Genomic DNA, 12,905 nt, shown 5'->3' with positions numbered 1-12,905 from the left:
TGAGTTTACACTGGTCCCTTCCCGTTGCACATCTGCCCCGCTTGTCCAGCCTCCTGAGAGGGTTAGAGGAAGGAACGACCCACTCCCCACGTGTCCTGCGGCAGCTGCAGAGGAAGCTCTGCCTGGGAGAGGGGCCTGAGAGATCGCCCCCTTGGGCCTGCTAGGAAAAAGGGCCCATCCAAGGACAGGGAGACATAGAGACAGAAGCGAGCCCGTGCTCCACCGGCAGCTCCTTCCAGCGGAAATGGGGTGGGAGGCTGACTAATCACACCCACCACCTTGGAATCCGACACCTCCCCACGCCCCACCCCCGGGTGCTCCCTTCCCAGACTCTGACCCAGCTGGGGTGGGCTCCTGCGCACCCCGCCCCCGCACTCACCCCTTGGTTCTTTACACAAAGAGTTGGGGGCCGCAAGGTTAGAGGAGGGGAGGGCTCAGGCAAGGGGCGTGGCGGCGGCGGAGGAGCAGCTGGGCGGGCCCCTGAACGCGTGGGCGACAACCCGAACAGCCGGACCTCGGACCCGTGCCGGGCGCTAGGCGGAGGCTGCGGGGATGCCCGTAGGGGCGGGGCTGCCAGGCCTCGGAGTGACAGACGGGACTGGGAGCTTGGGGAGCGTGTCGGCCGCAGCTGCGGCGGGGTCACCTGGTCTCTGGAAGGGGGTTCAGCCAGGGAAGCTGTAGGCGAGGGATCCGGGAAAAGGGCACTCTAGGGGGTGCTGATTAGGGAGAAAATCGCCCAGAGTTGAGGGAGGTGCGGGCATGGGGTCAGGAGGCCAAAGTACCCGCCCTAGAAGGTCAGAAACGAGGAAGTGTGACCGCGGCGCATGCTGACGGCGGACACCTCGGACGAGAGGTTGGGGCCCAGCGCGGTGACTCCCGGCAGGCGTTGCTCTTCTCCAGGGGCCTGTCTGCACATGGGAAGTTATGGGCCGGGGAGGGGGGTTTCCTTTCGCCAGGTTTGTGAGCACCCCCACCCCGTCGGTCCTGGAGGGTCTCTGCGCACCGCCCGTCGGCTCAGCTGCTGTCCCCAAGCTCCTCGGGGACGCAAGTGAGTGATGCAGACCCTCAGCCTCATCGCGCGGACTCTGGTGACCGAACCCGGCCGGTGCAGGGGCCAGAGGAAGCCCCGGGTCAGCGCCGGTCAGTTCCTGCTGTGCCCATGGGGGTCCGGCTCCCACATCCCTGGCCCCTCGCTAACCGGGAGGCGGGGCTGAGGTGTTAATCCCTGGGCGAGCCCCGCGAGCTCTTTGATTCCACTGGCTGGGGTGGGGCGCGGGGTGGTCGTCAGTGCCTGGCCCAGACTGGCGTCGGCGCCCCAGGAGCCCAGGCTGCTGACCCCACGGACGGTCCGAACGGAAGCTCCACCGCTAGCTTGGAGGCCGAACCAGCGGCCGCATTTCATCCCGAGCTCGGGATTGGGGGCTGCGTTCAGGGCCGGAAGGTGGGTTTCTTCTGCCTTGGAAACAAAGCGCATGCATTTGTCCTGTCACGTGGCGTCCAGGAAACAGGCACCGTCCGGCCAAGGTAGGGGGACAGGTCCAGGTGAGGTGCAGTCTCCGGACGGAACGTGTGGTCAGAGGTGCGACCACTGCGCTAGGGCCACCTTGCTGCATTCGCTGCCTGTCCCAAAGCACCGGCGTCCTGGACGCGGACCTGGCCAGTTCTGGAACGAAGCAACCTTGGGGACAGGGTACTAGTCCCTAAGGCACCTCCCCCCAAAGATCTGGTTCCATAGATCCCCCTAGCCCCAAAAGAGGTAACAGCTGAATCATGACCCTCAGCAGAAGGTGGTGACTCTGTTGTCCTTCCTGCTCAGTTCCAGAGGAAGGGGGTGCTCACCCTGAGCCAGTACACCCCTCCTCCTTTGTGTCACCAGAATCCGGAGTCAACTCCTAGGGCACCGTACTGAACCCCAGCCGAGACGTGGGTGCGTGGCAGCTGGGGATGGCGAGGCGTTGGGCATCTCTGGACAGCCCCTCCCTGCCCTGTCTGGCCTGCCTTACATTTCTATACAGCCAGACAGAACCCTCCCGGATGCAACAGACACCCTCCCGGGCGGAGCCCACCCTGTCCTAGAAGCAGGATGCTGACTCCCCAGACTTGAAGCAACCTCTCTCAATTGCACACCTGTCACCCCCAGCACTGCAGACCCACTGGCACGTAGGAGGACGAAGCAGGCGTAGAGGAGATGGTCTGGCACCCCACAAGACAGGCCCCCAGCAGGGTGGCTAAGATTGGAGTAGGCCATCCTCTCCTGCAGCCTAGGCCATCCTGGTCGGGGTGAGGAGATGAAAAAATGTAACAAGTCACCATCCCACCCCCTCCCCAGACATCTTGGAGCCAGGAGAGGTGTGAATGGCCTCCTTTGTGCCTCTGAATTGGAGTCAATTAGATGCTACTTATCTAGGGGGGATTTGAGCCATCCATGCAAATCTGCTTCCCACCCACTCTTCCTGAGCTATAAATGCAGCCCAGCTCTACTAAACCTGAGGCGGCCCTGTGCTCTCAGACAGCCCAGCCCTGCCTTAATTTTGCCTGCTCCACTGTCTCTCCTCCGGAGGATCAGAGTCTGGCCCCCACTGTATGTGGTGCATAGGACCCGCACCCTCTACCCCTCCGCAAATCCTGACTGGCCGCCACTGTCCAGGCATGCCTCCTTCCTCCAACCTGCGTGGTGGCCAAAAGCCTAACTCCAGCTTTGGCTCTGTGGACTGGCTCTCTCAGAGCAGCCTTGAGGGGCCGTTGCACACATCCAGACCTGCTGCCATCTCCAGGGGGAACCTCCCTACCCCAACCAGGATTGAGGAGGAGTCCAGCAGTGAGGAGCTCCCTAAGGCCATGGGCATGGAGGAGGGGAAGCCCTCAGCAGTGTCTCCTCTGCCAGAGACGTCCACTGCTGGTAAGTCTCTGGGTATGGGCGGGAGGGACCCTTCTTTCCCAGACCAGGCTGGGAGCAGAGGATGTTCAAGAGGAGAGAGTGGACTGACCAGGCAGTGGCGCAGTGGATAGAGCGTTGGAATGTGATGCAGAGGACCCAGGTTCGAGACCCCGAGGTCTCTAGCTTGAGCGCAGGCTCATCTAGTTTGAGCAAAAGCTCACCAGCTTGGACCCAAGGTCGCTGGCTTGAGCAAGAGGTTACTCGGTCTGCTGAGGGCCTGCAGTCAAGGCACATATGAGAAAAGCAATCAATGAACAACTAAGGTCTCGCAATGAAAAACTGATGTTGATGCTTCTCATTTCTCTCCGTTCCTGTCTGTCTGTCCCTGTCTATCTATCTCTCTCTCTGACTCTCTCTGTCCCTGTGTTTAAAAAAAAAAAAAAAAGAGGAGAAAGTGTCCAGGTGGGAGGAGAAGCAGCTTTATGGGGGCTGGGGTTCCACCTGAGCCCTCTGGTAAGTGGTCACTTCTCCAAAGCAAAAGCCGATGATGCTCCTCTTCTGCATCTTCCTCCTGGAGGGGCCGGCCCCTGCCTTGTGCACAGGCCTGGCTGCCCGCAGACTGTGTCCAGGAGTCACTATCCACGCCACCACGCCACGCTAGCAACTTTATGCATGTGGTTTTCTAGTTGTAATAGTCCTGGACCCACTTCTACAAGAGTCACAGGATCAAAGATAAGTATGTCTTAGAGAGGTGGTCGGCAAACCACGGCTCATGAGCCACATGCAACTCTTTGGCCCCGTGAGTGTGGCTCTTACACAAAATACCATGTGTGGGCACTACCTCAATAAGGAATGTACCTACCTATATAGTTTTTTTTTTCCTACCTATATAGTTTAAGTTTTAAAAATTTGGCTCTTGCCTGACCTCTGGTGGCACAGTGGATAAAATGTCAACCTGGAAACACTGAGGTCGCCAGTTCGAAACCCTGGGCTTGCCTGGTCAAGGCACATATGGGAGTTGATGCTTCCTGCTCCTCCTTTCTGTCTGTCTGTCTGTCTCTCTCTCTAAAATGAATAAATAAAAAATATTTTAAAAAAATTTGGCTCTCAAAAGAAATTTCAGTTGTTGTACTGTTGATATTTGGCTCTGTTGACTAATGAGTTTACCTACCATTGTCTTAGAGCATGTGACACCGGCCCAGGTCAGAAGGTGGTTGTGCCCTCTCCCACCCCCAAAGCCAGCCGCCTAGTTTGGCATCTAGACCAGGGGTAGTCAGCCTTTTTATACCTACCACCCACTTTTGTGTATCTGTTAGTAGTAAAATTTTCTAACCACCCACGGGTTCCATAGTAATGGTGATTTATAAAGTGAGGAAGTCACTTTACTTTATAAAATTTATAAAGCAGAGTTACAACAAGTTAAAGCATATAATAATAATTACTTACCAAGTACTTTATGTTGGATTTTCACTAGTTTGGCAGAATCTTTATAAAACAACCTACTATAGTTAAATATATCTTTTTATTTATACTTTGGTTGCTCTGCTACCGTCCACCATGAAAGCTGGAATGCCCACTAGGGGGCGGTAGGGACCAGGTTGACTACCACTGCCCTAGACTGTCACAGTTTCCCTGGAACCCTGCAGGTGTGGTTGAGGGGCAGCCTCTCTGCTTTGTCACATGTGAGTTCACTGCCTTAGACCCATTCAGCTCGGTGTGGCCGCAGTGGCTCCTGAGCCTTATCTAGGCTTTTGTCATTTGCTGATGACACTTTCTCAGTTTGTCTTTCACTCATTGTGTCTTAGCCATGGCTTCTAGGTTTAAAGCCCTATGTAATTGAAAGTAGAGGTTGATGTTATCTGTAAGTTTTCGTTTTTATTTATTTTTATTTATTTATTTATTTTTTTTTACAGAGACAGAGAGAGAGACAGGGACAGACAGGAACAGAGAGATGAGAAGTATCAATCATTAGTTTTTTGTTGCTCATTGTGACACCTTAGTTGTTCATTGATTGCTTTCTCATATGTGCCTTGACTGCGGGCCTTCTGCAGACTGAGTAACCCCTTGCTCAAGCCAGCGACCATGGGGTCATGTCTGTGATCCCGCACTCAAGCTGGCGACCTCGGGGTCTCGAACCTGGGTCCTCAGCATCCCAGTCCAATGCTCTATCCACTGCGCCACCGCCTGGTCAGGCTGTAAGTTTTCATTTTTAAAAAAGCTTAATCCTGCCTGACCTGTGGTGGCACAGTGGATAAAGCGTCGACCTGGAAATGCTGAGGTTGCTGGTTCGAAACCCTGGGCTTGCCTGGTCAAGGCACATATGGGAGTTGATGCTTCCAGCTCCTCCCCCCTTCTCTCTGTCTCTTCTCTCTCTCCCTCTCTATCTCCTCTCTAAAAATGAATAAAAAATAAAAAATAAAAAATAAAAAAAAGTTTAAAAAAAGTTTAATCCTTACGGAATAATTTTATACTTTGATGGGGTAAAAATTTTAGTTTATTTTCTACAACCTGTAACCCCCCCCCCCCAAAAAAAAAAGACCCATCCAATCACCCTGCAACAGAATTCTTCCTGGCTAATCACACCCTACACCCCCACTGCTTCTGCAAAGTGCATGTGTGCGCCTCTCGTGGACACTTAAAAAGTGTTCGAACTAATTTTGAAAAATCTGCTTCTCCCAAAACCACCAAATGGCGTATTGGTCAGCCTTGTGTTCAGTGAAGACCATGTGGAGGGAGGAGCTTCACCACACTGGCTAGTCCTACCTCGTCCAGGATGCTGAGTCCCCCACCTCCTAACTTAGAAGACAGGTTTTCAGACACATCGTTGGTGATGAAAGAAAGCCTGGTTCCAAGTGTTGAAGGCTGCTTTCCCCGCCCCTCATATGCCTTGATTAAAATGGGCTCCACCCCTCTTTCCTTCCCTCATCTGGTGAACTGGGGTTCCTTTTTTGCAGATGAAAGAAACTGCTTTCTAGAAGAAGGTGGGGCAAGTGGAAGCCTTCCTCTGGAAGGAACTGAGTGCCCTGGAGCAGTGACTGTCAGACTCCTCCATCCATAATGAGCTTTCTGCAGTGTCCATGCCCCGTGCTGTCCTGAGCCACAGTCTCCAGACCCTATCGCACACTTGGCTGGGTGGAGGGGTTGTTGCCAACACCAAGTGGAGCAGCGGAACACTGTAGGGTTGTTATAAACAGTGAGGCTGGGGAGGACTGCCTACCCTTCCTCAGGCCCCAGACGTGTTCATCCCTGTGTTTGCGTCTTCTGCCACAGAGCTTGTGGCACCTGTTGAGTGAGGGGAGTGTGCCTCTTGTGGGCCGATGTCCCTTGAGGCCAAACGGATTCAGTGCACTTCCCATCCTCACCCAGGGTTGAGCAAGGAGGCGGACAGCACACGGTCTCCCCGTGTCCGGACGGCTTTCACGGAGAAGCAGATCAGCACCTTGGAGAGCTCCTTCCAGCACCGCCGCTACCTGGGTCCAGTGGAGCGCCGGAGACTGGCCCAGAAGATGCACCTGTCCGAGTCACAGGTGAGGCCCAGCCCACCACGCGGGGCTAGTGTGGTGGCCTGTTCGCCCGTTCTCATCTTCTTTTCCCCACAGATTAAAACCTGGTTTCAGAATCGCCGCATGAAACACAAACGCCAGCTGCAAGATTCACAGCTGAACATCCCCTTCCCTGGAGCTGTCTGCACGTCCCTGGCTTTCTGCCCACTGCCCTCTGCCCTGGGCAGCTACCTGCAGCTGCTGCACCCATGGGCATCCCTGCCTGGGCCCTCAGCTCTGGTACAGCCCCCTAGCTCCTGGGTCCCCTGCCAAGTGGAACACGCCTCCCTGGCCTTGACGGGGGCCTCGAGCAGCAGACAGCCTCTCGTGTGCTGCCTCCCAGATCCTGGGAGCCAGGCACATATGCTGGGCCCAGGCTTGTCCAGGGTACCCTGGGGCCTCTGTGTTCCATGGGAGGCTGGGGATGCCTTTTGAGGGAGCATAGCAGCCCAGAATCCCACAGCTGGGGTGTGTCAGACACTGAGTCATCCCCCGCACAAGGGGTGTGTACAGAGCATGCCTGGCATCAACCTGGAGGGGTGGCCCCATGTCTGTTTATGTCACACAGACGCCCTGGTGTGGGCCGTGTGCTGATACACGGCGGGGGACCCGGGACCGTGACCTGCCCAAAATTCTAGAGGGTTTACACTGAAGACGATGTAAAACCGCTCCTTCCCTGGACGCTGCCAAAGCGTTTGTGATGGTTCAGCCAACAGAACCAGAAGCCAGAGTTGACTTGTTCTGTGCTGGGCTGTTAACTTCTGATAAAAGGTCATCTATTTAATCTAAGGTGTTGTAAAAATGGTTTTCCAGTGGGAAAAAAAAAAGGGTGGGCCCTCTCTCCCTGGGCCAGGCACATGTCTCCATCCTCCACCCCCCATCCAGTTTTTGGCACCCAGGCTGTGATGGGGGGAGGGGGCAGGGAAAGTTGCTTGGCAATGTCAGCCAGTCCAGGCCCCCCATGGACCCCCAAACCAAGTGGACATGGTGGGCTGGCTGATCAGGTTCAATTCCTTAGAGTCCTTGGAGTGACCTTGGCACATCCCCAGCTACCATCATTTTTACATTGGACTCTAGGATATTGAACTGTTCTTCCCAACTTCCTGGTAGGAACTCCCGATGCATTTATTTCTCCCTGCCCAGGAAACTGTCGACAAGGACCCCCACCATCTGGGCTAGGATGAGGCATATGACCCACAGGCCAGTCAGGGACCCAGGGGAGTGCTGTGTTTTCCTGGGGCCCAGGAGCCATGCTGCAGCTGGTGTCAGGATAAAATCAGGCAGAGAACCTTTGGCATCCTGGGTCCAGCCATGGCTGCCAACAGCTGTCCCCACCACAGGGAGCACGGGCATCTGGACCTATGTAGCCAATGCACCAGGTTCTGTGAAAGCGGCTTTCTAACCCTAGGGTCCCACTGCAGCCTCACGGTCTCCAGCAGAGCACAGTCCCAACCCCTGGTAAGGACAACCTGGAAGGAAGGGGGCAGGGTGCTCTGAGCCTAGGGGCTGTGTCCCACCTGACTCCCTGCAGGGCCGGCCTTCCCTCCCCACCCTCCCCCCAGGCCCTGGTCCTTTGAGGGAGGAGCTAGGAGTCCATTCCTATCAGTGAGATTAGGGGAGTGTCCGCCTGGGCAGGGCGCTGGCTGATAAAAGCGCTATTTACTCCATTTGCTGGACCGATTGGCATTAGCGATAGAAGCTGACAATCGCTGGAGTTGAATTCACAGGGCTCCCTCTGGCTTTTTCCTCACTGGAAGTTAAGATGCTAGCTTCTGGGGTGGGGGGGACAGGCCACAGAGCTGTGGAGGGTGTCCTCACAGTCAGGTCCCGGCATTCCTGGCCTGCCCATCACCGTCTGCTGCCACCAGTCCCTGGAGAGTGTCCCGCCTCCGGTGACGCTGGTTATCAGGTCATCAGAAGCCATGTCCCCATCTCCCCACCCCTGCCCAGCCATGTGCATGGGAGTCATTTCATTCCTCTGGAGTGTCTTGGATTCCTCCCCCTACAAGACCACTCTTACGTGTGACCCCCTCCCCCACCAGCACACAAGAGGGAACCACAGCTTTGTTTTAAACTTGTTGAAATAACACCACACTGAACTGCCCATGACATTAACTTTATTGACATTTCTGGTCAGAACATCAACTCCTGCTCATTACAAAAGGGTACTGAAGGTGTAAAGCAGAAACAGCCTAACCAGCCCTGTTGAGGGTCATACCACACCCCAGCCCTGGGCAGATTCAGATTCCTCACAGAAGGGCTCTCCGGGGAGTAGAGATCAGGCAGGTCAGGACCTGGACCGTCCTCCCCACACCTCCAGGGCACACAGACGTTTCCCCGGTTCCTGAGGAGAAGGGCAAGGAAGCCCCGTGGGTCCCAGGGCCCCTGGTTCAAGGGAAGTGGAGGCCGGTCAGGACGCAGGAACCGCAGAAGAACCTCGTCGCCCCATTTTCCCATGCCTTACACCTCTTTAGGCCATATCCTCAAAGAAGTATATGCATAGGAAAAAGGAACCATGAGACGGTGCTGGCAGCTGCTGGGCCCCGCGTGGCTGTCCTGCAGCGTTGAGGGGGTCCTGTGGGGTCCTACGGGGCGGCTGGAGGATCTGCAGGAGCTTGGCCAGTCCCGTGGGTGTGGACTCTTCCAGGCAAGTTGGCAGGGAGGCTGCGAGCCTCCACCTTACCTGGCCAGACCTCTGATCTCGGGTCCTGGGCAGCCGGCAAGGCGAGCGGAGCCTGGGATTGCAGGGGAGAGCTGTCTGCTGACTGTGGAGATCTGCAGCTGCCGGCCGCGAGCCCCATTTATGCAAGAGGGAGACCTTGGCGGGGCCTCACAGGGCAGCGGCTGTCACATGTGGTTGCACGACACGCCGGCCAAGGACCTGGCCACCCCCGCACCTGCGAGATCGGGGCACAAAGACCTGCTCTGAGCTGAGTGAGCCCCTGTGGGCTGCTGGCCAGGATCTGGGATGGGGCCAGCCCTGGCCGGCTGCCCTCCTCCGCACTTATCTCCCAATGTGCAGCTGCTTGCGTCAGGGCTGGAAAATGCCCACGGGTGTCCCCCGCCTCCCATCCCGCTTCCAGCTCGAGGACAGCAGCACCCCGCCTCCTGCCTCTTGCCCAGAGCACTGAGCCCCAGGACCGTTCCTCCCCCTAGCCTGCCCAGAGGACCAGGTGGGAGCTTCCAGGGACAGCACACCCCTGACCTGTGCTCAGTTCTGTTCCCAGAGCCCCTGGGGGTGTCTGGAGGCCAGGGGCGCTGCAGTCTTGGGAGTGAGCGTTCAGGAGCAGCCTAGGGAGACGGCACCTAGGGGACAGATGATCAAAGACCCAGTGCTGCCCGCACAGAGAAACCCACAGACACACACCACCCTCTCCCAAGCAGGTGCCCCCGGGGCCTGGGGCGCCAGGCAGGGTAGTTCAGGCCCTGTTCTGTGTGGAAATACAGCTGTGTCTGTGTGTCTGTGTGTACAGCAGCCTTTCCGGCTCTCTCCCCACCTGTGGGGAAATTGTATCCATGTTTCCAGTGGGTCTCTGGGTGGACAAAGACAGGCCCCTAGGGTGGAGGCACAGATGGACAAGTGAGAGAAGTCAGGGGTGTCTGGAGAAGTGAGAGTGTTACCATCCATGTCCCATGGACATACCTGGGCCCTCCTGACATGGACCCCATGATGGCCTGGACCCCTGTTTGGGTGTGACTGAGAAGCTGCAGACCCTGGGCTGAGCGGGACAGCAGGCACTACCCTGCCTGTGCCAGGGGCTTACATGCAGACCATGTCTTCTGGAAGGGACCTGCCTCCTCCAAATGCTGATTGGGACACCAGGCCACTGCACTGTGGTTGATGGGTGTTGGTCAAATAAGTTTGTAAATATGCTATATATGTTTGCTCACTTATAGTTTGCATTGGGTGTGGGGGACAGGCTGTAAGCAGGCAGGGTCATTATAGCCTAAGGCTTAGTTTTAAGACTAAGCCTTTCCCACCCTTTTAATACTAAGATCTTTTCAAAACTAAGCTTTTCCCCACACCCTTGACTGTTGCATGATGTGGGGTGGTGCACTCTCTTGAGGAATCCCATTATGCCTCAGGTAAGTGACTTTATATCAGAGACTTTCTTGTTTGTATATTGGATTAAGGGTTTTGATTTCTACACTATAAAATGGAACAGAGGAGCCCATGCTGTAAGAGAGCAAAGAAAGGCCACGTGGAGCAGAGGAGAAGCAGCCAAGATGATGCAGTGCTGAAGGAGAAGCCAGTTTGTGCAGAGAGAAGGAGATGGGGGACAGAGATGAATAAGGCTGGTGAGCTAGAAACCTTTGATTCTAGGAAACTTTTATCTAGGAAACTCAGATAAGTCAGTGACTTTGGGAGCCCTGAATGGAAAGAGAAGTGTTTTCCCACTGTGTGTATTTCTTGCCTGCCGGGTGCAAGCTAGGATTAAAGCTAATGGTGCACCAGTTCTTGGCTCCGTTGTTTCATTACCATCTGTCCAAATCAAATGCGAAACTGCATGGGCCAGGTGGCTGTGATGGTGGCTGTGGCTACTGGCCTTACAATGGGGTAGAAGAGGAGTGAGACTAATGGGTCAGTGGGTCAGAAGCCTCCTGGGCCAGGCAGGACCTCTGGGCTGGATGCCCCCTGAGGCATGGGGAGAGGGGACAAAGAGGTGTTTCACATCTTCAGCTGGAGAGGGGCAGGGCCTTGGGGAAGCGCTCAGGCATGCTCACACGTGCTCAGGCACACACACACACTAGCTTATACAGTTGTGCAGTCCCACATGCTTGCACACACACACTTACATTCACAGACACTCCTCACACTCACTGAGGCCCTAGATGGGAGCCATCTACTGAGTCTCGGGCTGATAGTGAAGCCCTCAGTGGGAGGGGGTCAGGCTTCCCTCATGTCTCCCACTCCACCTCCCTCCTCACAGCTGCCTCAGGGGCTTCTGGAAAAGCATTGTTGCCCTTGGCCTTGGGCGCCTGAGGCCAAAGGTGTGCAGGAGAGAAGGCCAGGGGTCCAGAGAATGGCAACAGAGAAAGAGACAGAGAGACAGGGAAGCAGGGGTGGGGGGATGCTCTGGACTGTCCTGAGACAGAGGTCTCCACATTGTTTTCTCTCTTTTTTATTTTTTGTATTTTTCTGAAGCTGGAAACGGGGAGGCAGTCAGACAGACTCCCGCATGCGCCTGACCGGGATTCACCCGGCATGCCCACCAGGGGGCAACCCTCTGCCCACCAGGGGGCGATGCTCTGCCCCTCCGGGATGTCGCTCTGTCGCGACCACCTGAGGCAGAGGCCATGGAGCCATCCTCAGCACCCAGGGCCAACTTTGCTCCAATGGAGCCTCGGCTGCGGGAGGGGAAGAGAGAGACAGAGAGGAAGGAGAGGGGGAGGGGTGGAGAAGCAGATGGCCGCTTCTCCTGTGTGCCCTGGCCGGGAATCGAACCCGGGACTTCCACACGCCAGGCTGATGCTCTACCACTGAGCCAACCGGCCAGGGCCTCCACATTGTTTTCTTAAACTTCTTTTCCTGATTATAAAATCAATGCAGTTGGTTGAAAGTACTTTAAAAAAAATTTTTTAATTTACTTAGAAATTAAATTTAACAGGGTGACATTGATCAATAAGAGTGCATAGGTTTCAGGTGAACATTTCTGTAGCATTTGGACTGTTGACTATGTTGTGTGATAAATCATTTCTAAAATCCTGAGAGGATAAAGACAATGACAAGCAGTGGAGTCCCCAACCTGCCCTCAAGGGTGTCGCTGCTCCAATCAGGGCCCCTCATTCCTCTGCTGCCTCCTCTCCCTTTGAGGCTGAGGAGCCGAGGGCGTGTCCTGGGGCGAGGTGGCTGGTTCCCCACCAGCAGGGAAAGAGGTCTGGACCCACTGCCTGTGTTTCCTAAGGCCAGACGATGACACAGGAGATGCCGTGTCCAGGAGCCTCCCTCTGGCTGCTGTGCAGAGCTGATCAGAGGGAGGAGGTGGCTGTGGGGGGCTGGGCACACAGGGAGGGGTTCCAATACCAGCCAGCTCCCCGCTGCGGCCCCTGGAGTGACCTCCCCCTCAGGGACTTTGCTCCTGTTTTATGAATCTGGGAGGTGAAAGATGGACTCAGGGGCAGCTTCAGCCCTGGAGAGCTGAACTCAGGAGGCCTCCAACAGGTAGACGCTGGGGCCACTCACTGCCCCATAAATACCCCTATATACCTGCCCTACTCCAAGCCCAGTGCTTTGAGTGAGACCCAATGGGGCCACACAGCCTGGCTTCACCTGTCCAGGGACCCAGGCCAGACTATTCCAGGAACAGAGTGGAGCAGGAATGCTGGGTAAAGCCCCTTCCCCAAATAATGAGAATGGTCTTGGTGGGTAGACACATGTCAGATTCCAGAAGGCCAGAGGAGGAACAGGACTCCAGTTCACGTGAGGTTCTACCCACCAATCTTGGGGCCTCCAGACAGACCCTCACCCCCAGGAAGCCTGGCCT

At 55.8% G+C, this 12,905-nt stretch overlaps 1 protein-coding gene across 1 annotated transcript; it reads left to right on the top strand.

Moving 5' to 3' along the window:
• The first annotated feature begins 2,649 nt into the window (after positions 1-2,649).
• Positions 2,650-6,855, top strand: VENTX (VENT homeobox). Its single transcript, XM_066355556.1, has 3 exons — positions 2,650-2,899; positions 6,245-6,405; positions 6,478-6,855. The coding sequence occupies exons 1-3, from the start codon at positions 2,650-2,652 to the stop codon at positions 6,853-6,855; spliced, it is 789 nt and encodes a 262-aa protein (XP_066211653.1).
• Positions 6,856-12,905: the final 6,050 nt, after the last annotated feature.

The sequence above is a fragment of the Saccopteryx leptura genome, chromosome 13 (genome assembly GCF_036850995.1).
Source record: "Saccopteryx leptura isolate mSacLep1 chromosome 13, mSacLep1_pri_phased_curated, whole genome shotgun sequence".
In the NCBI taxonomy this organism is placed as follows: domain Eukaryota; kingdom Metazoa; phylum Chordata; class Mammalia; order Chiroptera; family Emballonuridae; genus Saccopteryx; species Saccopteryx leptura.
This window is presented reverse-complemented; position numbering and strand designations above follow the sequence as displayed.

Bases quoted from the DNA above. Each gene is read 5' to 3' on its own strand.
- VENTX (XM_066355556.1), top strand. From the start codon at position 2,650: ATGCCTCCTTCCTCCAACCTGCGTGGTGGCCAAAAGCCTAACTCCAGC. The intron at 2,900-6,244 runs GTAAGTCTCTGG...ATCCTCACCCAG, and splicing joins GCCAGAGACGTCCACTGCTG to GGTTGAGCAAGGAGGCGGAC. The intron at 6,406-6,477 runs GTGAGGCCCAGC...TTTTCCCCACAG, and splicing joins TGCACCTGTCCGAGTCACAG to ATTAAAACCTGGTTTCAGAA.